Source organism: Oryx dammah, unplaced genomic scaffold (genome assembly GCF_014754425.2).
Source record: "Oryx dammah isolate SB20612 unplaced genomic scaffold, SCBI_Odam_1.1 HiC_scaffold_18, whole genome shotgun sequence".
NCBI lineage: Eukaryota > Metazoa > Chordata > Mammalia > Artiodactyla > Bovidae > Oryx > Oryx dammah.
In genome coordinates, this window is record NW_024070202.1 from 101687976 (window position 1) to 101714317 (window position 26342).

The 26342-nt window shown below is 44.0% G+C and overlaps 1 protein-coding gene across 2 annotated transcripts in view; it reads right to left on the minus strand.

The window, feature by feature from the left end:
- Positions 1-26342, minus strand: part of CREB3L2 (cAMP responsive element binding protein 3 like 2) — a 128377-nt gene that overhangs the window by 50388 nt on the left and 51647 nt on the right. For both annotated transcript variants that reach the window (XR_005724366.1, XM_040259957.1), the window contains exon 2: positions 2554-2770. Coding sequence is in view for 1 of the 2 variants with exons in the window: in XM_040259957.1 (XP_040115891.1) it covers positions 2554-2770 (217 nt within the window). In the remaining variant the exon portion in view is untranslated. The remainder of the gene's footprint in view (positions 1-2553; positions 2771-26342) is intronic.

Below are 26342 nucleotides of genomic sequence, written 5' to 3' on the forward strand. Positions count from 1 at the left end.
CCTATAGTTGTCCTCCATGTTATAATAAAATGAAGGGTATATAGTCATAACAGAGACCATATCCCTGAATTTGATCAGAGGTCATTCCTGGAAATGATTTAATAAGAAACTGAAAGGGGAAAAAAGATGGAGAGCAGAGGAGGGGAGAAGAAAGACTAAAAGGAGGAGAAGCAGGAGGAAAAGAAGGGGATCAGGAAAACGAACAATAACAACTCTGCAACAACAGAGGAAGAAAGAGGAGGTGAGGAGAGAAGGAAGAAACACTGATTCACTGAAATGCTATGTGGTGGGCACTGCCCCAGGTTCTTTAAACTCATCATTTCATGTTACCCTCAGAACAACTCCACAGCCTCGAATTATTTCAGCTGTATTTCCTCCCGTCCCTCCCAGGGGACTTCCCCTCACCCTGTTCCCTTGTCGAGGCAGGGAAAGTAGACAAACCACAGAGAAGAAGAATTAGGTCATCATGCACCTAACCTCTTCTCAGGAGAAATCTGAGAATACACTTAGGGCTCCAAAGGGTCCAGTCAGGAAAGAAGTCACCCACAGATTTGGGACCCTCCCTTCACTGAGGACAGAAGGCCAAAGTTCCTGGGCTGTTTGTGGGTAGACCTCTAATCAAATGAAGAATGAGCCTGAGAAAGAAAAAACCTGCAGTATTCTCTGTCCCAAGATACGATGTTTTACTGATCTCAGAGTTGGTTCTTCTAGAGGTCAGAGTGACTTCCTTTTCACTTTTCACTTTCATGCACTGGAGAAGGAAATGGCAACCCACTCCAGTATTCTTGCCTGGAGAATCCCAGGGACAGAGGAGCCTAGTGGGCTGCCGTCTATGGGGTCGCACAGAGTCGGACACGACTGAAGTGACTTAGCAGCAGCAGCAGCAGCAGATCTAAGGAGCTCCCCTGGCAGCTCAACTGGTAAAGAATGCGCCTGCAATGCAGGAGACCCTGGTTTGACTCCTGGGTTGGGAAGATCCCCTGGAGAAAGGATAAGCTACCCACTCCAGTATCCTTGGGCTTCCCTGGTGGCTCAGTCGGTAAAAGAATCCATCTGCAATACGGGAAACCTGGGTTTCCCACACACAGCACAGTAGATCTAAGAGGGATTCCCAGGTGAATCAATGGTAAAGAATCTGCCTGCTAATGCAGTAGATACAGCAGTCGTGGGTTCAATTCCTGGCTCAGGAAGATCCCCTGGAGGAGGAAATGGCGACCTAGTCCAGTAGTCTTGCTGGGAAAATTTAATGGACAGAGGAGGCTGGCTGGTTACAGCCTGGGGGTCGAAAGAGTCAGACACAACTGAGGTTGTACATGCAAGCATGTGATAGATCTAAGAACCCCAACTGGAGACGGGATTCCCCCACAAAGCTAATGGCCTATTTGTGAAGTGGACACAGGCATGTGCCTTTAACCCAAAGAAGCAGGAGGCATCCTGTCCTGTAGGTAGTTACTTCACAAGATGCTGTCATGTATACAGTCATACTGGAGAAGGCGATGGCACCCCACTCCAGCACTCTTGCCTGGAAAATCCCATGGATTGAGGAGCATGGTAGGCTGCAGTCCATGGGGTTGCGAAGAGTCGGACATGACTGAGCGACTTCACTTTCACTTTTCACTTTCATGCATTGGAGAAGGAAATGGCAACCCACTCCAGTGTTCTTGCCTGGAGAATCCCAGGGACAGGGGAGCCTGGTGGGCTGCCATCTATGGGGTCGCACAGAGTTGGACACAACTGAAGCAACTTAGCATACAGTCATAGAGGAGGAGAGGGGACATCTAGGTCAAGCCAGAGGACATTAAGTTAGGTACCATCGTCTTGGGAGAAGAGAGCATATGCCAAACTAGCATTAGAGGATAGAGTTTTCAAAACTTCCTCAAGATACTAAAACAGGTGGTTATACTTCCAGGAAAACAAACATAGAAAATTCAATTTTAAAAGTTTCATAGAGTCTATACTAATTAAAGGCCTGTGGAGTAATGGTCAAAACATGTGAACATCTCTAAGACCAGGAGAACTAAATTCTCAACACATACCAAGCTAATGGCCTTGATAATGGGCATGAAAGGGTAACCAATGAGAAAGTCTAGGAATGCTCGCCAAGATCTTCTATACACGGGGTTAAGGAAACATGTTGGAAATGGGTCAAGAGGATACCCAAGAAGTGTTTATGGAGAAGAGTGGTCATAAAAATTCTTTCTCAGAAAAAAACAAAACAAAACATGGCATGACCTCTTGAAATGGTGGATGTACTGGAATTATCAACCAGAAAGGGCAGGCTGATGTGTAAAAGGAAGCTTTGCTGCCCAGTCTACAGGGTCAAAGAGAGCAATTAGTACCATTCAGTTCTAGCAAATTCCCAGAGCACACAGTCTCAGGTAGAGCTACATTCTGTGCCTCTTTGCATTTCCCCAGGGCCCAAGCACAGGCCACGCACAGCAGGTATGTGGCTGAAGGGGGTGCTGATGATACTGTAACACACGATCTGCACCCTCATGGAGGTCAGGGTCAAAGATGCCAAGGTCCCAGCTGCTTCCCCCACTCTGGGTTTACCGTCATTGAAGCTGTCGCTGGCGGTGATGTGGGTGAATGGCGACTGGGCCCGAGGCTCCTCACATAGGGAGTAGCTGTGCTCGGCCTGGATGAGGGGTGCCGGGGACGTCGGGGACGGCTCCACCTCCATCGACACGCTCTTCTCTGAGAGGAAAGGGTCGTTCAGGAGCTGGCCCAGGACATTCTGGGAAAACTCATCCAGAAGCTCCGAGAAGTGCTGCAAGTGCAAAGGAGGAAGAACTCTTTTAACCATGATCTGATATTTACACACATATTCTAACACAAGGGCTTCCCAGGTGGTGCCCGTGGTAAAGAGACTGCCTGCCAATGTAGAAGACATGAGAGGCACCGTTCAGTCCTTGGGTCAGGAAGATCCCCTGGAGGAGGGCATGGCAACCCACTCCAGTATTCTTGCCGGGAGAACCCCATGGACAGAGCAGCCTGGTGGGCTACAGTCCACAGGGTTGCACAGAGTTGGACACAACTGAAGTGAGTAAGCACATTCACATGCGTTCTAGCACCAAAATATTATCCACAGCTTCTAACAACATCCAAATGAAGTCACTCATACCCAATGTCCAATTATCTATTGCTATGTAGCAAACCACCCCAAAGAGAAGTGGCTTAAAATAGCCACGATTTGTTGTTTCTCACTATGCTATGGGTTGGCTGGGTGGATACACTGATTCATCTGTGTTCACTAACAGAGATGGAATGAGCTGGAATTTTGGCAGGGGCTGGGCTGGGCTGGGAGACTGGATGCCTGGGCCTTTTCCTCAAAGAGGCTTTATCAGGAGGGGAGTTCTCGCATCACGGTAGAAATGTTCCTGGAGGGAGAAAGCCAAAGCTGAATGGCCCCAGAGGTCACACAACATCACTCCCTCCAAATTCTTCAGGTCAAGGAAAGTGACAAGGCCAGCCCAGATTCATGGGGTGAAAAGAGACACCACCTCTTGAACAGAGGAATGGCAAAATTCACACTGCAGGCAGGTGTAAACAGGATGGCATGACTCACTTGGGGCTATGATTGCAACTATCTACCACCTTTTACGGGACTTCCCTGGTAGCTCAGACGGTAAAACGTCTGTCTACAATGCGGGAGACCCGGGTTCAAGCCCTGGCTTGGGAAGATCCCCTGGAGAAGGAAATGGCAATCCACTCCAGTACTATTGCCTGGAAAATCCCATGGACAGAGGAGCCTGGTAGGCTACAGTCTATGGGATCACAAAGAGTCGGTCATGACTGAGCGACATCACGACCACCTTTTACATTGGGAATATCTGAAAATAAGCAAGCCCTCCTGCATTTCTGTAGCATGAAAGTGTTATTCATAGCCAAGTGCCAAGTTCAAAGGTATCCGAATAAGCTTTCCTCTATTCTCCCAAGTGCCTGGACTTTGTTCCTCTCTAGTTTTTCCTTAATCTACTTCATTTCTTCCCATCTTCCATCTCCAACAGCATCACCTCCCTAGCCCCCACCCTGCCAGGACGATGATACAGGAATGGTCTATGCATAGCCCCCCAGGGAGTCCTGCATGCCCTGTTCCACAGCCCCAACCATTCTGCCTCACTGATAGAGGGATATTCATGACATGAGGGTCTATAGAGCCAAGTTTCTCAACCTCAGCACTCCTGCCATTTTAGATGGCAAATTCCTTGTTATGGGGGGTGCAGTTCTTCTGCACATTGGGGTGTTTAGCAGCAACCCTGGCCTCTATCCTCACCAGGCCAGTAGGACTCCCCTAGTTGTGAAAACCAAAAATGTCTCTAGACACTGTCAAATGGCCCTGGGGGGAGTAAAGGGAAGATTACCCTCGGTTTATTTATTTATTTATTTGTATGTGGACCATTTTTTGAGTCTTTACCGAATTTACAATATTGTCTCCATCCTATATTTTGGTTTCTTGACCATGAGACATGTGGGATCCTAGCTCCCCAACCAGGCACTGAACCCTCACCCCCCGCATTGGAAGGCAAAGTCTCAACCACTGGACCACCAGGGAAGTTCCTCACCCTTGGTTTATTATAATTTTTTAAAGAATATTTTGGCCGCAGGTTATGTGGGATGTTAGCTCCACACCAGGAACTGAAACCGAGCCCCTCATGGAAGCACAGAGGCTTAACCACTGGAGCATCAGGGAAGTCCCTACCCTTGGTTTAGAACTCATGCTGTAGAGTATATTAAAAATAATTCAAAAATAATTTAATTTAAAAGTTTGGTTGACACCAGCTGTTAGAGCCACTTCTACCTTCTTAACGTTCCCTGAGTCACAGACCAACAAGTGTCATCGTTACTGATTAAACTTCAGAGACACTTAAGGAAGTTCGGAAAGCAAGTACAGTACTAAGAGAACTGGTTGCAAACGGTGATACTTTGGGGGAGGTGATGAAAATTTCTAAGATTCACAGGGCAACTAAGTCCTACCATGGAACTGAAGGGTCAGTGAAGGTGTTATGAAAATGAATGCAGCTTAGGGAAGGTGGGGGCAGGAGGTGATCCTGAGGTTAGAGCTCTAAGATCAGGATAGTTGTAGGTCAGAACTGCTCCCTTCCAGAAAGAACAGAAGTAGACAACAGAGAAGAAGCCTTGTAGGCTAGGTCCTTAAAGCAGCGTTAGATGGGTGGGTTTCACCAACAGCACAAGCATGAGAAAAGCTGCATGTCATCAGGACAGAATGCAGAGAAGCCACAGATCTCGGGTGCGTCCTAATAGGCATGCGTCATGCAAGAGAACAAGAGAGGGTGGTTGGGTGAGAGTTCTCTGTGCACAAACACATTTAAAACTGAAAGGTCCTTAGACATATCTAAGGCAAGAATTTCCTGAGAGGGACTTCCCTGGTGGTCCAGTGGTAAGACTCCGCGCTCCCAAAGCAGCAGGCCCAGTTCATTCCCTGGTCAGGGAACTAGACCCCACATGCCACAACTGAGAGTAAGCATGAGGGCCTCCCCGCCGTGCTGCAGCCCATGGGGTCACAGAGAGTAAGACATGACTGAGCGACTGAACAACAAGATGGGGGCTTCCCAGATGGCTCAGTGGTGAAGAATCCGTCTGCCAATGTAGGAGATGCAAGTTCGATCCCTGGGTCGGGAAGATCCCCCAGAGAAGGAAATGGCAACCCACTCCAGTATTCCTGCCTGGGAAATGCCATGGACAGAGGCGCCTGGTGGGTTACAGTCCATGAGGTCACAAAAGAGGCAGACACGGCTTAGCAACTAAACAACAACAACAATACAGCAACGAAGAGTTCGCAGGCGGCAACTAAAAAGATTCTGATGCGGAAACAAAGATCCCACACTCAGCAGCGAAGATGCTGTGTGCAACAACCAAGACCTGATGCAGCCAAGTGAAAAAAATATATATATATTTAAAATCCCCTTAGAAAGAATGCCAACTGTTTGCATCACAATTATCAGCAGGATTTTGTTTTAGCTGTTTTATAATGAAATACTTTAAGCATTCAGAAAAATAGGGAATAGTAACATGAATAATGATGATATGATAATGAGTAATAATGATAATACCTTTTCAAAAAAAATCGTTTTTTCCATGTTTGCTACTGCAATCTTTTTTTCTTTACTCTTTATTTTAAAAAAAAATAAAACATGAAACTCCCATTTAATCCCCTTCTTCCCTCTCAAAGTTAACTAATGCCCTGAACTTGGTGTTTCTTTTTCCTATCTAGAACTTGACACTTCTACTACATAAATATGTTTCCATTACATACACATGGGTTTTTTAAAACTTTAAATAATACCATACTTACACCTCCTCTGCAACTTTCTTCTCTCAAAAAAATTCTTTAGACTTATTAATGTTTACATGTGTAGCTCTATTCATTCATTTAGATTTGTGAATTGTATTACATTCTATTTATTCATTTCCTCTTAAGGGACATTTAAAGATTGTTTTTATATATGATACTGTAATAAAAATTACTGAACCTAACAGGAAATTTTAAAACATAGAAATCCTATGACCCATCTTCAGAGCTTTTGACTTATTAGGTCAAAGATAGCCATATTAAAACCAATTCATGTTGATGTATGGCAGAAACCATCACAATACTGTAAAGTAATTATCCTCTAATTAAAATTAAAAAAATAAAACCACCACTGCCATCATCAGTCATTCAAATGTTCATGTCTGTTTTTCAAACACTGAAGGTTGACACCAACTCCATTCACCACCCTTCTCTTTACACCGCTTTACAATTAAGTCCCTGGAAGTTTACAAAGTCCCTAGCAGTTTGGACATGCTCAAAGTCAGAGAAAGATTCATGGATTTTGCAGCCACTGTGTGCTAACTTTAGATAGGTCCTGTGGATACAAAATAATAAATAAGAAGATAGAGGAACTTCCCTGGTAGCTCAGTGGTTAAGAATCTTCCTTCCAGTGCAGAGAATGAGGGTTCAATCCCTGGTTGATTCAGTTCAGTCACTCAGTCGTGTCTGGCTCTTTGCACCCCATGGGCTGCAGCACGCCAGGCCTCCCTGTCCATCACCAACTCCCAGAGCTTGCTCTAATTCATGTCCATTGAATCAGTGATGCCATCCAACCATCTCATCCTCTGTCATCCCCTTCTTCTCCTGCCCTCAATCTTTCCCAGTATCAGGGTCTTTTCAAATGAGTCAGTTCTTCACATCAGGTGGCCAAAGTATTGGAGTTTCAGCTTCAACATCAGTCCTTTCAATGAATATTCAGGACTGATCTCCTTTAGGATGGACTGGTTGGATCTCCTTGCAGTCCAAGGGACTCTCAAGAGTCTTCAACACCACAGTTCAAAAGCATCAATTCTTCAGCACTCAATTTTCTCTATAGTCCAACTCTCACATCCATACATGACCACTGGAAAAACCATATCTTTGACTAGAAGGACCTTTGTTGGCAAAGTAATGTGTTTGCCTTTTTAATATGCTGTCTAGTTGGTCATAGCTTTTCTTCCAAGCAGCAAGCATTTTTTAATTTCATGTCTGCAGTCACCATCTGCAGTGATTTTGGAGACCAAGAAAATAAAGTCTGTCATTGTTTCCCCATCTATTTGCCATGAAGCGATGGGACCAGATGCCATAATGTTAATTTTCTGAATATTGAGTTTTAAGCCAGCATTTTCACTCTCCTCTTTCACTTTCATCAAGAGGCTCTTCAGTTCCTCTTCGCTTTCTGCCATAAGGCTGGTATCATCTGTGTATCCAAGGTTATTGACAGAGGATGAGATGGTTGGATGGCATCACTGACTCAATGGACATGAGTTAGAGCAAGCTCTGGGAGTTGATGATGGACAGGGAGGCCTGGCGTGCTGCAGGCAACCTTGATAGCTTGTGCTTCATCCAGCCCAGCATTTCTCATGATGTACTCTGCATATAAGTTAAATAAGCAGTATGACAATACACAGCCTTGGTGTACTTCATTCCCAATTTGGAACCAGTCCATTGCTCCATATCTGGCTCTAACCGTTGCTTCTTGACCTGCACACATATTTCTCAGGAGGCAGGTCAGGTGGTCTGGTATTCCAATCTCTTCTAAGAATCTTCCAGTTTGTTGTGATCCACACAATCAAAGGCTTTGGTGTAGTCGATGAAGCAGAAGTAGATGTTTTTCTGAAATTCTCTTGCTTTTTCTACAATCCAGTGGATGTTGGCAATTTGATCTGTGGTTCCTCTGCCTTTTCTAAATCCAGCTTGAACATCTGGAAGTTCTTGGTTCCCTGGTCAGGGAACTATTAACCCACATGCCTCGGGGCTACTAAGCCCATACACACCTGTGCACCACAACTAGAGAACCCACACACCACAGTGCAATATCTCAAGGGCTGTAACTAAGACCTGAGGCTAAATATTAAAAAAAAGAAGAAGATAGAAAAAGCCCTGCCTTCTCTAGCCATATCACTTCGACCAAACTTTTATGTGCAGGTGAGGTAGCTGGGGATGTTAAGACATAGATGATTCACAAATGCAGGTGGGCCCAAGATTCTGCATCACTAATCAGCTCCCAAGTAATGCTGCTCACGCATGGACCAGACCTTGCATGGCAAGGAGTGGGAGAGCTTTAAGGTTAAGACTAGAACCCAGAGACTGCCCTGGTGGCCCAGTGGTTAAGAATCTGCCTCCAATGCAGGGGACATGGGTTTGCACACCTCAACTAATGAAGCCCTCCTGCTCTAGAGCCCATGTCCTACAGCAAGAGAAGCCACCACACAGCCATAAAAAAAGAGAAGAGAAAAGACTAGAACCCAGATTCCCTGATTCACTGATGACCTGAAGCCAGAGTCTGATTCCCTAAGCAGCTCCCCAAAGACAAATTTACTTGTTGCCTAATGGCAAACACTCTGCAAGCATCTGACAGAATTCAAGATGGAAATTAAGGAAACTAAAAGAGAAATAAATGACACAATGTAGAATGCAAAAGCAAGTCCTGAACTCACAACTCCTGCATTTTCAAGCCACGATTCATCCTTGTGCTGCAGTGTCAGCCCTGGCCGGCTGTGGGAGCCCAGCTAAGCCTCTGGAATCCCACTTTATCCTGAGGCAAGGCTCTCTTTGGTTGTCCATGCTTTCCCATGGAAGTTGCCAGGTTGGTCTATTCTGTTGACACTATTTTCTTTCTCCTGAGCAGCACTAATGAATGTTTTCATGAACATCCCCTGGATAAGCAGTAATAAACCTTCTTTCACTCGACTAACCACCCCTGACCTCCCTTCGCATTGGATTCTGTATTATCATGTCACCAAACAATTTAGCCCTAAATGACAGGGAGTCCTGAAGAACTCATGGCTGTTATCAAGCACATTATGACAACCTCCACTCTGGAAATCGAAGCTCCTCAAAAGAAGGGAGCAACTGTGCTTAACCACCACCTACGCTGAGGCACTCAGCAAAGTGGTAAGCAGGAGAAGGTCCCAGAGAGACACTTGAGATTGAAAAAATACGCCCAACTTGTCCCAACCAGACAGTGACTCAACCCAGCAAATTAGCTCCAGCTGGGTCTCCCTGGCAGCAGTGGGCCCTAGGACTCAGTCGACAGGTCAAGACACCATAGTCCATGCAGGGATCAGGCTAGAATCATACCACCTGTAATGCCAATGAGAGAAGGGCATACAGTCCTGGAGGCTGAACACCAGAGAAAGGAGCAAAGTGAGCCTCAAAGATGGAGGCTTTCTGCTGAGAAACACTTGAGCAAAGGACTACTCATGTAGTAGATCAAGGGTTATGAAATGTCAGTTGAATTCTTTCAAAGCTATGGCATAATGGAGTTTTACCATTCTGTCTAAGAGGTTATAATATAATAAGGGTTTATAATATTTTCATAGCTTTTCCCTCAGCAACATCTACAGCAATCCTGGGAAGCTGGTTTTAAACCTATTGTCCAGGGTCAGAGTCGTGTACTATTTGAGCTTGGACTTGACATAGATCTTCTTACTGCAAATTGAACAAACTTTCCCCACATTGCTTCTCCTAGGAAAGAGGTATCTAAGCTTCACAATCTAACCCCATGGAGAAGTTCTAACCAGGGTGAAAACATGATGCTGATGCTGATCATTAATGAAGATGCTGACAGGATCAGGTGGTAGGCTCATCTGATGGACTAAGTTCTTGACTTTTGGAACATAAGTAGGTACTTTCTGATAAGATAGGCATGTCCCCATTTATAGATGAGAAAACTAGGGCTCACTGTGGTTAGGTACATTGCCCAAGGTTAGCGCTGCATAGCTGAATTACTATTCCATCCCTAGTATAGCCAGTCCTGAAGTCTACGCCCTTTCTACCACAGAACGCCCCACTGTTTAGGTCAGCCTCGAAAGCTGACACATAGCAGAGACCGAAGTTTAAAAAAAGAAAGACAGACTCACTGATAGCCCATTCCCTCACCCGTTATGAACACACAGTCTTCAACATTCAAAGTCTAGAACTGTGTCAGGGGATTGTTAGATTGAGAGTCTCCTGGTATCACTTCCATGGGGTGTCAGCAATAAAGATGGACGTATTTACTTGCTTCAGAGCATGGTTCTGCCAAAGGGTTCAAAGTCACAGACTCTCCAAGTTGGAAGAAACTTCCTGCTTGGGTCAAACCTCTGACTCATGACATGAATGGTCCTCATCTCCTCAATGAAGATACATGCAAGTTCTTTTATGAATTCATTTCTGTCTCCCCATTACTGAAGACCTGACATTTAATGCTCCAACCTGGCCCCAATCATCCTGTGAAGTCTTGTTTTCCTTTATTCTAATACCTGACACTTTCATTCCAGCCCTAACAGTGTCCATATGATACTGGAGCAACACAGTTTTGAGGCCAGACAACTGGATTTGAATCCTGGCTCCTAGTAGTGCAAACCTATGAAGATCCTTCAGTTCTCTAAACTTCAGTTTGCTCCTTAGTTAGGATAACAATAGTATCAGCTTCCTGTTATGCTGATTTAATTAAATAATGCATGTAAAGCACCAAATGCTTCACTGGCATAGCAATAAATATTTTGAAAAGCTTTTTTTATAAAAACAATCAAAAGTAAATAGGGTTTAATGTCTACACATGGACATCACCAGATGGTCAATACTGAAATCAGATTGATTATATTCTTTGCAGCTAAAGATGGATAAGCTCTATACAGTCAGCAAAAACAAGACTGGGAGCTGACTGTGGCTCAAAACTTGAACTCCTTACTGCAAAATTCAGACTTAAATTGAAGGAAGTAGGGAAAACCACGAGGCCATTCAGGTATGCTCTAAATCAAATCCTTTACGATTATACAGTGGAAGTGACAAATAGATTCATTGGATTAGATCTGACAGACACAGTGCCTGAAGAACCACAGACAGCTGGTAACATTGTACAGGACATGGTGATCAAAACCATCCCCAAGAAAAAGAAATGCAAAAAGGGAAAATGGTTGTCTGAGGAGGGCTTACAAAGAGCTGAGAAAAGAAGAGAAACTAAAGGCAAAGGAGAAAAGTAAAGCTATACCCATCCAAATGCAGAGTTCCAAAGAATAGCAAGGAGAGATAAGAAAGCCTTCTTAAGTGGTTAATGCAAAGAAGTAGAGGAAAGCAATAGAATGGGAAAGACTAGAGATCTCTTCAAGAAAATTAGAGATACCAAGATAACATTCCATGCAAAGATGGGCACAATAAAGGACAGAAATGGTATGGACCTAACAGAAGCAGAAGATATTAAGAAAAGGTGGCAAGAATACATAGAAGAACTATGCAAAAGAGATCTTCATGACCCAGATAACCATGATGGTGTGATCACTCATCTAGAGCCAGACATCCTGTAGCACGAAGTGAAGTGGGCCTTAGGAAGCATCACTACGAACAAGGCTAGTGCAGGTGATGGAATTCAAGCTGAGATATTTCAAACCTTAAAAGATGATGTTGTTAAAGTGTTGCACTCAATGTGGCAGCAAATTTGGAAAACTCAGCAGTGGCCACAGGACTGGAAAAGGTCAGTTTTCATTCCAATCCTAAAGAAGGGTAATGTCAAAGAACATTCAAACTACTGCACAACTGCACTCATTTCACATGCTAGCAAGGTAATGTTCAAAATCCTACAAGCTAGGCTTCAACAGTATGTTAACGAAGAACTTCCAGATGTCGAAGCTGGACTCAGAAAAGGCAGAGGAACCAGAGGTCAAATTGCCAACATCTGTTGGATCACAGAAAAAGCAAAGGAATTCCAGAAAAACATCTACTTCTGCTTCAAAGACCCATCACAGTCAATAAATAAATAAAATGTTTTAAAGTTGTTAACCTTACATAAATTGCTAATTTTATGCAAAGTTACCCTTAGCTCTAAGCATTGACACTTGTGTTTGCAGGTCAGTAGTTGTCAGAAGGAGCTTACGAGGTAAGAGTGAGTGGTTTTAAGTCTGGGCTGTCTTCTGCTGGCAACTGCCCCAGGAACCAGGATCATGGGGTGAGGAGGGCAAGTAGAGTAGGAGGAAGATGAAGGATTCATAATTCTTGAGCTCAAAGAACTGGCTGTATAAAACTAAGACTCTGTCTTCCTTATGCTGCTCACCACAGAGGTTCACTCAGTCAACAGAGCGAGCAGCTACTGTGAGTGAGACCCAGGCTGGGCAAGGGATGAACAGAAGATGCTTAAAGGGCATCTATAAAGAGAGGACTATCCTGAGGTGCAACATGAGTTATCTAGCTATATCCTGTGACTGCTGTGCTCATTGAACAGGTTCTAAACAATTTTGTTCCCCTGAGGTGGGTCCAAAGTCATCTTTTGTGCCAGATCAGAGCAGGGACGGGAGATCTGGTCCCAGCCTACACCTGACTGGTTACCACCCCCACCTCTTCTGGATTGTTTCCTCCTCTGTAAAAGTCGTGTGTGTGTGTGTGTGTGTGTGTGTGTGTGTGTGTGCGTGTGCGTGTGCGTGTGTGTGTGTGTGTGTTGGAAAGTGAGGGGAAGTGATGGAGTAGACTTTGGACTTGAGCAGTAGTTTCTCACCTTTTTTGATGTGTGGATCTTTTTGAGAATCTAATGAAAGTTTCCTGGTGGAAAAATGTCCACGGGCACTGCATGCCAAGTGTAGGATTGAGGCGGGAGGTTGGGGGGACGACTCACAGCCCCTGAGCCTGTCCATGGAGAGGAGGGCTCCATGGATTCCCGGCAGACACTCCCAGCAGAGGGAGTGTAATAACACAAGGAGCATTATCGGTTGTCGCTAACAATCTATTCGGCTCTGCTACACTAATTTTCTAAAATGGGGCAGGCGATATTAAAATGGAAAAGCTCTGCAACTTAGGAAAAGGACAGACGAGGGGAAACGCCTCCGTTGCTGCTCCCTGCGTTTGTTCAGCTTTGCCCCGTTCCCCTGCCCATGGGCAGTGAATCGGGCGGGGCGCAGGTTACGCAAGCAGAAGTTGGCCGCTCCTTCCGAGGGGCCCTGGTCCAAGGCTTGGGCTTCGCAGCCCGCACCCCACAAAGATGCCATTCTCCAGGCCCGCCGGGAAACCGGCTGCCTGCGCTGCCGGCCTCTGGCTGCAGGCTCCATCTCAGGCAGGGGAAGAGAGTTTTTACTGAAACATCGTAGCCAGAAGCCTTGCCCAGAGCACAGCAAGCTATAAAAACATCAGTTACGGATATAGTGAGCACGGTGGGGGCAAGCTGACAACCCTCAAAGCCTCAAAGAAATACAGGGAAGTAATTTTGACGGCACACCTCAAATTCACTTTAGAAAGGAAGGTTTCTCTCCAGCAGAACACTGTTCGCCTGTATTGTGGAGGAGGGAAAAGGGAAGGGAGGAGGGAGTGGAAGGGGAGAGGAGGAAGAAGCGGGGAGGAGAGAGGAGTGACTACTGACCGAGCCCAGAGTCTCCTCCTTTCCCAGGGGTCCACCTTCAAGGAAAGCCACCTTAGACATGAGGGGATTCCTGCCCTGCACACATCATAGGAAAGGGCCAGATGATCACCCAAAGAAGGAAAGGCCATTTGGTGAAAGCCACAAGGAAAAAAACTAAAAAGGTTCACAAGTCAAACCTTATTACAGTAAAATTTCAAGGGGACTCAGTATTTTTCTGATACCAAAATTTAAGTACATTACATATTTCTCTAAATGTTAAAAAAGAGAGGGACGGGGAGAGCTGAACCTTGGAACTCTATTACACAAGAGGTTTGGGAGTTTGGGAGGTTTTTGTTTCTTTGATGAAGGGATGTTTACTTTACTGAAATATTACAAGCAGTAGCAAAAATTGATTTTTAAAGAGCCCAAATCCATAACATGCTTATTTTGGTTTGTCATATCCAGATGTCGCTTTCTTTGTAAAAGAAGTATGTGGAAAAGATCAATCAAATCATAAGGGCACTGGGGAGGCTTACTAAAAGGAAACCTGCTATAAATCCATTGGTAGAATATATTCTCATTTTTTTGCAAAAAGAGTTACCCCTAATTTACTAATTATGAAGTATGAAGTCTTACATATACTGTATGTGTCAAGGGAGATACACCAATACTGCTAAATAATTCCTCTTGAACTACATCATTCTTCATCACTGCAAAGGTGATGATGCCCCTTCTCCAAATTCAATCAATCCTGAATGGTCTACAGCAGCTGTTAGCTTAACATTTAATGTGAAAAAAATTCATGGTCTCATTTTATACAAACAAGTCAGTTAATGAGATTAAGAGAAAAACACCAATGGGTGGGTCCTGCTGGCAAAGGAAAACTAGGAGATTCAGAGTTAGCTGGCACAAAGAAACTCAATCTACATATTTCTTGGCTTACTTATATATACTGCTGCAAATGCCCCCAAATGAATTCTTTGTTCTTTCTGAACCCAAACTAGACTTAGCTTAGTAAAGGTCTCCCCTTCTGTGGCTTAACAGTCTAACCAGCCCTCATAGGAACCAAAACAGCAAGAAAATATAATAATAATAATATTCCCACGCTCAACACATAATGGTTTACATATGACAAAACACTTCCACATCATTGTTATATCTGATCTTGGCAAGATCAAGGATTATCCAGAGTGGACAGCTGGAGGTTGTAGAGCAGAGTGCAATAGGGCAAGATTCCTGCTTTCTGGCTCCCATATACTTTCAGCATAGCCTGCTGCCTCCCCCATCACTAACACAGAGAACTCAGGGACCAGATTCCTGATGGTCAAATGCTTCTTGAATGGCAATGTAGGGCTGAGATCAACGCAATCCCCTCCTTATATTAATGGAGGAAATCCTTAGGGTCCTTTCAGAGCAGACAGAACCATTCTAGAAATAAATCATGGTCCATATCAGACGGAGTAGTCATCTTGGATTTGTTTTGAGAAACTCAAACTGTCCTCCAGAGTCCTTCTATTGCCTCTTCCTTATGCTAAACAGCTGAATTCCCCTGACAAACACAAGCCCTTCAAAACCATGATCAGGCGAATCGTTCAAGGCTGAGGCAGTACAGAGTCTGCCCTTCTGTTCTCGCCAGCTGCAGTGGGAGAGCACAGAGGCCTGGGATGTTGAGAGGCAGCCATCTCGACAAATGAGTCTTCCCTTCTGCCTTCTCCACTTTGACCCCTAATCCAGAGTCCACCTGTACACTCTCAATGATAGTGCTGGTGACCCAGCAGGGCTTTCTGCCTGATCTATCCTATATGCCAAAGCCAACAAAACGTTTGATTTTAACTTCCCACACTTAACACTCTCCAACATAACTCAAAAGTCCAAACTCTCCATAGTTAAAATAAATTAAAAAAAAATTTTTTTTAATTTCTTACTCACTCTCTCCCGAAGTCCCTGAAGGATTTCTTTATTGACATCTTACCCTTTCTTTGATACTCCTCCTGTCCTGTACCTTCAATGTGCAGGTTTCAACCCTTTTATGTACTCATTATATGAGCAAATTCAGAGGCTGCTTTTAATCAGGCTCTTCTAATTGGGTCTCCTGCCTCCACTACAAACATAACATTCTCCTCCCAGGTTCCCTCCACTCTCCTCACAGAAAACAACTCCATTTTCCCTCCTTCATCACACACCTTCCATATCAACACTTCACTTATGCCACCAGGAAACACCCAGGGCACTCTCTCATAGTCCTCAGTGAAGGCTAAGATATTCATTGTTTGTACCCTCTTAGGTCCTACCCTAGAGGTGAGAATACCAGACCACCTGACCTGCCTCCTGAGAAATCTGTATGCAGGTCAAGAAGCAACAGATAGAACTAGACATGGAACAACACACTGGTTCCAAATCAGGAAAGGAATACGTCACATCTGTATATTGTCACCCTGCTTATTTAACTTATAGCTGCAGTCCATGGGGTCCCTAAGAGTCGGACACGACTGAGCGACTTCACTTTGGCTTTTCAGTTTCATGCACTGGAGAAGAAAATGGCAACCCACTCCAGTATTCTTGCCTGGAGAATCCCAGGGATGGGGGAGCTCAGTGGGCTGCTGTCTATGGGGTCGCACAGAGTCGGACACGACTGAAGTGACTTAGCAGCAGCAGCGGCAGCATGCAGAGTACATCATGAGAAATGCTGGGCTGGATGAAGCACAAGCTGGAATCAAGATTGCTGGGAGAAATATCAATAACCTCAGATATGCAGATGACACCACCCTTATGGCAGAAAGTGAAGAAGAACTAAAGAGCCTCTTGATGAAAATGAAAGAGGAGAGTGAAAAAGTTGGCTTAAAATTCAATATTCAGAAAACTAAGATTGCATCTGGTCCCATCACTTCATAGCAAACAGACGGGGGAACAATGGAAACAGTGACAGATTTTATTTTTCTGGGCTCCAAAATCACTGCAGATGGTGACTGCAGGCATGAGATTAAAAGACACTTGCCCCTTGGAAGAAAAGTTATGAGCAACCTAGATACCATATTATAAAGCAGAGACATTACTTTGCCAACAAAGGTCCATCTAGTCAAAGCTATGGTTTTTCCAGCAGTCATACATGGATGTGAGAGTTGGACTATAAAGAAAGCTGAGCATCAAAGAACTGACGCTTTTGAACTGTGGTGTTGAGAAGACTCTTGAGAGTCCCTTGGACAGCAAAGAGACCCAACCTGTCTATCCTAAAGGAAATCAGTCCTGAATATTCACTGGAAGGACTGATGCTGAATTAAAAAAATTTTTTTTTTAATTTCTTACTCACTCTCTCCTGAACTCCAATCCTTTGGCCACCTGATGCAAAGAACTAACTCATTGGAAAAGACCCTGGTGCTGGGAAGGATTGAAGGCAGGAGGAGAAGGGGATGACAGAGGATGAGATGGTTGGATGGCATCACCACTTCGATGGACATGAGTTTGAGTAAGCCCCGGGAGTTGGTGATGGACAGGGAGGCCTGGTTTGCTGCAGTCCATGGGGTCGCAAAGAGTTGGACTTGACTGAGCAACTGAACTGAACTGAGGTCCTACCCTAAAATAACTAAAACTTGGCATTTTGCTATTCCACAAGCAATTCCTATTATTATAACAAGCTCTATATCATGGACTGATGAAGCGGGAAGAAACACAAAGTCATCTGAGGCTTCTTGGTCATTTTAATTTGAGAAATGACCTTGAGGTACAGGGTGGTACATGAAATCAAAGAGTGGAAGGTTGAACTCTTAGCACTGTGTGTGTGTGTGTGTGTGTGTGTGTGTGTTTGTGTGTGTGTGTGACATGCACTCAGTCATCCAGTCATGTCCGACTCTGCAACCCCATGGACTGTAGCCCACGAAGCTCCTCTGTCCATGGAATTTTCCAGGCATGAATACTGAAGTGGGTTGCCATTTCCTGCTCCAAGGGATCTTCCTGACCCAGGGATTGGCAGGTAGATTCTTTACCACTGTGCCACCTGGGAAGCCCCTTGATACTATAGATTCTGTAATAAGAAAGATGGTGCCTAATCATTAAGAATTACCAAATAGATAACTGAAGAGGGTCCCATAAATGTCTTCCAGAGAATTCTCTGAATAGGACGTATGTTTTGAAATTAGAGAATTCTGTCTCCAAATCAAGATCCAATGCCAAAGATATCAGAAATGAAAAATTAGAAGAGCCCATAAAGTTTTTATGAAAAGAAATGGCATACTCCCTCGAAAGCTATTGTTTATTTGTGAGCCAGATATGTTGTAAGAATTACTGAGGTAATCTCATCCTTAGAATGCATGAAGGAGAAAAGAGAAAGCACTTCAGACGTAGGAGGAATTGTCTGCCTTGTTTCATAAATGGACAGGGATGATTCACTGCCAGAAAGTACTCCTTCCCCTTGAGATAAGAGCAAGGAAAAAATCCAAACTGGGAGACCCAGGTAGGTTCTGGCTTAAAGCCACTTAGATTCTCGCTCTGTCAGATCTCACACTCATGCTCCCGCTGGCCTGCTGAAACACACCAGAGAATCTTAACCATCTGAAGGAGTATTTTATGTACTGAAGTCATGAGTCAGAAGACACATACGCTGGACTGGCTCTGGAGTTATCAGCAATAACTTTGGACACATCATCCATGTTTACTGTTCCACCCGAAATTAGGGAGAATACATTCTGCCTTCCAAAACTGTTGTGAAGATAAAATGGAGATATAGTCTGATCCAGACACAACATGGTGCCATAGTAAGTGAAAACTGGCAGAGAACCATCAGTGGGCTGTGAACATGAAAGTTACTTCACGGTCATCCAGAGTCACGTCCATCTTGACTAGTCAGTTAGCAGTGGCCAAACAGTGGAAGCATGGTACCCACGGGCCATCTGCTCCTGCATGTTCCTTCCTCTTATAAAATTCAACCAACTAGGTATCCAACTCTTTTTTTTCCTCTTCAAATGCTGCTAGAATACAGGAACTCAACAGCCTGGTCAGGACAGGACATCTGGGGAAAGTAAGGAATGAAAAATCACCGGATAGCTCTCTGTTATCCAAACCGTTTGCTTCAAGCTGGGCCATTAACTTCAGTCCCATCACTAGAAACCAGAGCATTTAGAAAGGCAAGCTCCATTATTTTTTAAAAAGATATAGTTAAGAGATTCTAAATCATCCATTCCTCTTCCAAAAATGAAACGAAGTTCGACATTACTCACTTAGAAAAGTTCCCTTCACTAACAAGAGTTCAGTAAATGATAGCTGTTTTATTGTAGTTGTTAACACATGCCCTGTTAAAATTGGGACAAATTATTAAGCATGCCTCTGATCAGCCTATTAACACTATAAAAGATTGTGAGGCTCATTAAATACCATTTATTCTTAGTGATCTCATCCTAGATTCTAGTTTTCTCATTTGCTTACCAAGAGGTTTAAAGTTCAGTTCATCATTCACAATTCTAATGGTTTTTTTAAATATTTACTTTAAAAAAATTATTTCTTTAGCTGCACCAAGGTTTTAGTTGTGGCATGCAGATTCTTTTAGTTGGGGTACGTGGGATCTGGTTCCCTGACCAGGGATCAAACCTGGGCCCCCTCCACTGGGAGTGCAGAGTCTTAGCCACTGGACCACCAGGAAAGTCCCCATCATTCGTAATTGATATTTCTTCCTTTTCCCCTTTTTGAAGACCAGGCCCATATCTCCAGTCTCAAACACCTCTCACATTCCTTGTGAGTCCACTGTAGACCATCATCATTTTGATCACATTTATATATTTCTTCAGTGTCGTTTCTTCATTTTTAACCAGCAATTACAATTTTTTTTTAAACCTTCTCTCAAATGTTTATAAGAAAACTGGTCACAGTCAAAATGAATTATCAAGTTCCCCCTTTGGTTGTACTGTTGACAAAGAAAAAATAAAAGGCCCAGAAAATCCCAAGTAGGCCAGTAAGAAGAATGAGATCATCACCCAGTAGGCAGCTCAGAGTCCATGATTTTGAAGCATCAACAGAGAGGGAGAAAAATAGAGCATCTTGGTTGTGAGAAAGCATCCTGGACATGCTCAAAGACCCCTGACCCTGGTCTAAGCAGCAGCCGGCCAAATCCTTTCCCACAGATGGCTAGGTTCAGGTTCTCATCTTGCTCTGGAATTGGGAGTCCAGGTGCTCCAAAAGGAATCCCTCTAAGTACCTTTGCCACCAAGATAGTCTCTGTCACCTAGCTAGAGCCCTACCCCTCCTCTTCAACTGACCTTGTAAGAGGTGAAGACCATCTACAGAAGGTGAAAAAAAAAGAGCCCATTATATTCTCTTTCTAAGAAAGACCATAAATGGAATCGGGTGATCTCAGAGTTGTGTGAACCTCGCCTGCCCTATCAGTAAAGTAAGGATGTTGCAGCCATCAAGACAGCATGTTACAGCTGCCGGGATGCTGAGCCCTAAGGGAACTCAAAGAAAAAAAGTGAAACTGACAGTGTTAGTCGCTCTGCTGCTGCTAAGTCGCTTCAGTCGTGTCCGACTCTGTGTGACCCCATAGACGGAAGCCCACCAGGCTCCCCCGTCCCTGGGATTCCCCAGGCAAGAACACTGGAGTGGGTTGCCATTTCCTTCTCCAATGCATGAAAGTGAAAAGTCACTCAGTCGTGTCTGACTCGTAGCGACCTCATGGACTGCAGCCTACGAGGCTCCTCCATCCATGGGATTTTCCAGGCAAAAGTACTGGAGTGGGGTGCCAGTGCCTTCTCCGAGTCGCTCAGTTGTGTCTGACTCTTTGCAACCCTGCTAACTGTGGCCCTCCAGGCTTCTCTGTCCATGGGATTCTCCATGGAGAGAGTAGCCATCCCTTCTCCAGGGCATCTTCCCAACCCAGGGATCAAACCTGGATGGAAATAAATGGGTTGCTCACGGCCAAGCCCAGCTAGCAGCCAGCTGCTGCAGGCATCCCCAACAGAACACTGGAGGAAACCCAACAGGAGAAAACACAGGATACTGGCCCCAGGTAGCTGAGGTGCATATCAAGTAGTCATTCCAGTGGGCCCAGCCTCTTGCATCTTCCCACACAAAGAAAAGTGCTGAATTCCTTAACTTGAGATTTCTGGTTTTCTTTAACAGTAATCTTTTGATGTTCAACTACCTGGTCTTTTGCTGCAAAAACTTCTCAATACCCTGACTCCCCTTCTTGCCTCTTCTTGCTGTGTCCTGGGCTTAAGTCCTCACTTTTGTCCACCGAATAAAACATAACCCTCAACTTTTAGGTTGTGCTTTTTTTTCCCAGTCGACAGTTGTTACGAGAATAAGCAAAGTGAAGATTTTCTGCAGTCCCTTTGGGAAACTATGCAAACACCACATATTAAAACAAACAGCTTAATTGAATCCTTTTCTCCCACAGAGAATACAGAACAACGCTTCTACATTTCTTTCTTTCTTTTTTTTTTTTTCATGACTGGACAGTCGTGGATAACTGCTTACTGCATCGTGAACAGGGAGCCTTTGCTTTTTGGTCTTAACAGATTCTTTTCTGTTGCCCATGAACCCAATGGTCTCAGAAATGACATAAGGTTTGAATGAAGCAATGATGCAATGCCTTGGTGGGGGTGGACGAATATTTTAGAAAGGAAGTCAGCAAAACTTCATGAATAAACAATATAAGAAGTCAAAAGGGTAGCTGCTGGTGTAGTAGAACGAACACTATTTGGAATCAAAAGGCCTGGGTTTAGATCCAGCTCTGTAACATTACATGGGCTCTGTGACCTCAGGCAAGTCATTTAACCTCTCAGGGTCTCTTAGAATATAAAATAAAAGAGGAGGACCAGCTAGTATCCCAAGCCCCTGTAGCTCTGACAGAAATTCTGAGACCAGTTATGATGTAGGTGGCCTCTGCTTTCATATACCGAAGGGAATAAAATAGCTTGAAAACAAATTTTGAGCCTGAGTCAGTGTTCCCTGCAACTCCCCGCTCTCTGGCCTTTTCCGAGACTCTTCTGGCAAAAAATGAGTTCCCCTGAGGATGGCTGAGTTAACAGCTGGGCAGTATTGGCTGATTTCTGCCTTTGAACAGCTGGTCTATGAGACAAACAACCAGACAGACTTTTGTCAGAAAATGTGACTCAACTTTTACAGGCCAAGTATAGATGGAGAAAAATAGACTTAAAAAGCTCTGTGCTGCTTTCTCCTGACCCACATCTCCTTACATGGACCAATATCCCTCTAGCCTTAGCTCTGCAGGCTCTCTATGAGAAATGGGGGAGAGAGAAAGAGGACCAGACAATTTCTAGAAAGCTCCAGAAAAAAAAATGTATGGCCATAAATTCTTGTTTTCTTTTCCATTCCTTTCAAGAACTCAAAGTTCCAAAGGGCTTGAGGCTCTAGCCAGACCATGCTAGAATTTTAGGTAAAAAGATTCTTCCTTGATTGGCCTTCTCCTGAACATCACAGGTCCCCTGGGCACTAAATGCTAGTGGTTTCCTTTCCCCATCATGATGCCAACCAAAAATGCTACCATGTGTTTCTAAAAGCAAAACAAGCTGACTTTCAATAGATAGCAGCTGGATTATAAGGAATCTCTATGTTGACTCAAGAGCTTTCCATGGCTCTGTTTACATTACTATAAAAAATTCTCTTGATAACCATCTGGGTCATTGAATTGTCTTCCCTCCCCTGCCTAAGGCTCCACAAGATCTGAGTGCCCCTTTCCCTATTCATCCTAATACTCTCAACATTTGCAAAGCTCAGGTTTCTAATAGGTTAAACCTGTAACTAGCTTTTAAAATCTGGGTTTGTAATAAACCGATCCTTTCCTCACCTTTGTTTAAACAGATTTTTGCCACCAGCAGCCCATTTGGAAGGGAAGGGGAAAGAAAAACAGCAACTCACAAAGCTGCACACAGCCTGTGCAGAGGATGGCGGTGCAGGTGGACCACCTCGCTGACTCGTGATGTCTGTAACGTGCTGTAAAATTAATAAACTGTGCCAGTGCTAATGCTCCAGTCTCAACAAAGCGGTTTGTTTATTAGGGCTTCTAGCTCACAAAAGAGGCATTTAAAAACTGTGCACGTAGCCTTGGGAACAGACCCGGGGAAAAGTAAACATAAAGCTCAAGTTTTGCCTTTATAAGCGGCAAGCGCAGCACCAGTGACATTAGAGCACGTAACGAATGAAGGCAAATGAAGTTAGCGCTGGATGAAGACAATAGCATTACAACCTCTTAAGAAACATCTACTGATCAGAGGTGAATAACCCTGACTCAAGAGCTTTCATCTATCTACCTAAAGCTTTAAATAGCCCATGTAAGATTGTTTCAACAAATTACAGTATATCTAGTTAGTTGCAGTTGTTAAAGTAGTAGTTAAAAACATTACTGTGGAAGGCTGTTAATAAATGTTCATAATATATATCAAAGTGAAAATATACTACAAAAACTGAATTTCCCATTCCTTATTATATAGTAGAATTGTCTGTAAATGCTAGAATGCAGAAATGTATAGATAGATATCTGGCAAAATGTTGACAGTACTTCTGCAGAGTGTAACGTGGTTTTTTGTTCTTAGATATATTTTGTATAAAAAAAACCTATGAGTTTCTAATGAGGGTCAAAGCATTTGTTTTGCCTTTTTTTTTAAAAAAAAAAGACTATTTAATCAAATTAAGTGAGAACTGGTTTAAATGGTTCTTAAAGAACTAAAATAGTAAGGACAGCTGACTAGAGACAACATTTTCTACACAGAAGATAGTCTATATTTCATTCCTGATTTTAAAAAAATAACCCACTGGCAGGCACAGGCTTAAAAGACAAACCCGTATGCAGAACAGTCATACCCCATTTTTCTTGACACTTTACATGTTAAATGGACAGAAACCACCTCTCTAATTTTATCCTTGTTGAGAATAACTAGGACCCACAACAGCTGGGCCTTTGTCCAACGAGCATGGTTACCCACAAGTCATGTGCAGGGTTTGTCTTTAAAAACAGCTCTCATCAGGAACTCTGTATGCAAGAAAACCTCCTCACACTTGCAGAGAGCTCCTCTCATCACCAGGCTGGGCCCTGAAACAGCTCCTAACAATCTGCCCAATCAATAACACTTTTTCTTTTATAAATCAAAATTTCCACTGTGCGCTACCACAATTAAGTTTTTATCCTTAGATTGTACTTAGCTGTAGTTTCTGTTCTCTCATGACTTGGGGCCACAAACACCTAAAATAATATCTTTGATCCTGCTCTCCAACCCCTTCCCAAATTACAGTCACTAAATGGAGAGAACAGACAAGCACTGGTCACTTTCTCTCTTGCCCTCTGTAGGAGGCTGAATTCTAAGATGACTCCAAGATTCCTGCTCCCTGCTGGACACATCTCATAAGGTCCTCTTGATGTGGCCCAGGGATATAATGGATAGGCTTCTGTGAGTGCCAGATTACACTGTGGGGAAGGCAATTTTGCAGATGTAGTTAAGGTCTCTAAATTACCCAAAAGGGAGATTATTCTGGGTGGGTCTGCCCTAATCAGGCAAGCCTTTTCAAAGAAGGTCTAGAAGTCAGAGATTCTCCAGCAAGCCTGGAAGAAACAGGCCACCGAGAGGTCTACAGATCCACGAAACTGAATTCTACCAACAACCACAAGCTCAGAGGGACTGTAGCCCAGCTCCCAGCTGACACCTGACTGCAGTGTGGTGAGTGAGTCTCAGAGATAGGAACCAGCTAAGTGCTACCCAGATTCCTGACCCAAGGAAAGTGTGAGATAATACATGTTGCTGTTTTAACCCACTAAATTTGTGATAATTTGTTACATGGCAATAGAAAAAGAATACCCCTGCGATTGGCCATGTGCACGTAGCTGTCCAAGCTTTCACCCATGCTCTCTCTTCTTCCTGTCCACCCTCTGTGAGGCTATTTATGTGGAGGAAAAAATAATCCTCTGTGATCTTTGGAGGCAGCCTCAAACCAAGGAGTGAGGCCCACCCGGTGATGACTTGTCAGAGGCACTCCACCCTTGTTTCTTGAACCTAATGCTCTGCTTCCCCGCCCTCTGTTCACTCCTTTTGGGAAGTCAGGCTTAGATTTCAGTGGCTGTGAATTCATACCTGACCTCCCAGATAACGGCTCTAGGTCTGGATAAAACTCTTTATCCTGACAGATGGGCCAAGGTCAAATTGATTTTTTTTTTAAAGAAACTTTTAGAAGAAAACAAAGGGAAGGAAGAAGAAGGAATTTTTGCAATGAAAGTAGACACATATAGGACACATTTCTTGCTCTAACTTAACTAAAGGCTGGGCACAGCCTGGCTTGGCTGGTGTCACTCCTGGAAGGTTCGTGTCCACATCCGCTTCCCTCCTCCGCCTGGTCTTTGCAGGAGGTTTGCAATTGTGCCAGGTTCCCTCTGGCCTGAACTGCATTTGAGTTGGCACCTTACTAGCCCTGGAGCCTCCCTCCCAGGTCCTCCCTCTCTGGTTTCTGGCTCCAGGGATGAACAAGGAACTTCCCCATCTGACCTCAATGATTCCTCCCTGAGCCCTCATGCTGGGGATATTATATAGCATTTGTGCTTCACTCACTGTCTTCCAGACCTCTGTGCTCCTGTGTCTTACTCTTACTTTCTGTCCCCCTGGCTTCAATTCACCCAAGATAGGTTTAAGAATTCACTGTGTGTCAAGCAGCTGTGCTGAATTCCAGAGCTCTGCATAACAGTGATGCTATCATGCAGCCCAGAGCCTATGAAAACTGCCTAAAACACGTTCACTAGCCCATTAAGGTTCTATATGATTTCCATAACTGGTACTAATAGATTCATGCCCAACCTATTTTTCTTGGCTACTGCTTAAGTGGCATCTAACTAGTAGCCAAAGGAGCACCATGGTAGGGACCAAAACTTACCTGCAGCTCCTCTGTCTCCTATATAATCATACCCTATAAAGTTGTAAGAAAATAAATGTACTAGAACTTCAGTGTCTTAAGTTCCATATCCCTACTAGACTTCTCACTATTACTGTTTATTTGCAGAATCCCATTGCATGTAACAGGAGAAAACAGGATACTGATTTGCTTTGGCCAACGTCAATCCATAGAGTTTTGTAAACATTAACCTCTAAGAGGGTCTTCTCGGTTATTCAAATGTGTGCTAGCCTCAATATGAGAATTCCCTAGGAACTTAACTGGTGGCCCAGTGGTTAAGAATCCACCTGCCAATGCAGTGGACATGGGTTTGATCCCCAGTCCAGGAAGATAGCATATGCCATGCAAAAATGGGGAAAGTCTCAAACAAGTTATATGTGAAGGTATTCCTCTATCTAATCAAGAGCTCACATCAGAGTCCAGAGATCACTGGTCCCAGAGGAATCTCAAAGGCCAGACTAGCAAAAGCAGACGTCATTTTCTCTCAGGCAGATACCAGCTATCAAAGTTCAGAAAGAACAGCCACCTGGACGTGGAGTTTAGCATTCAGACTGCTGACCTCATCACCCCTGCCATGGTGGGGTCAACAGGGACCTTAGAAGAGCACTCTAACAGATTGTTTCATTTTCT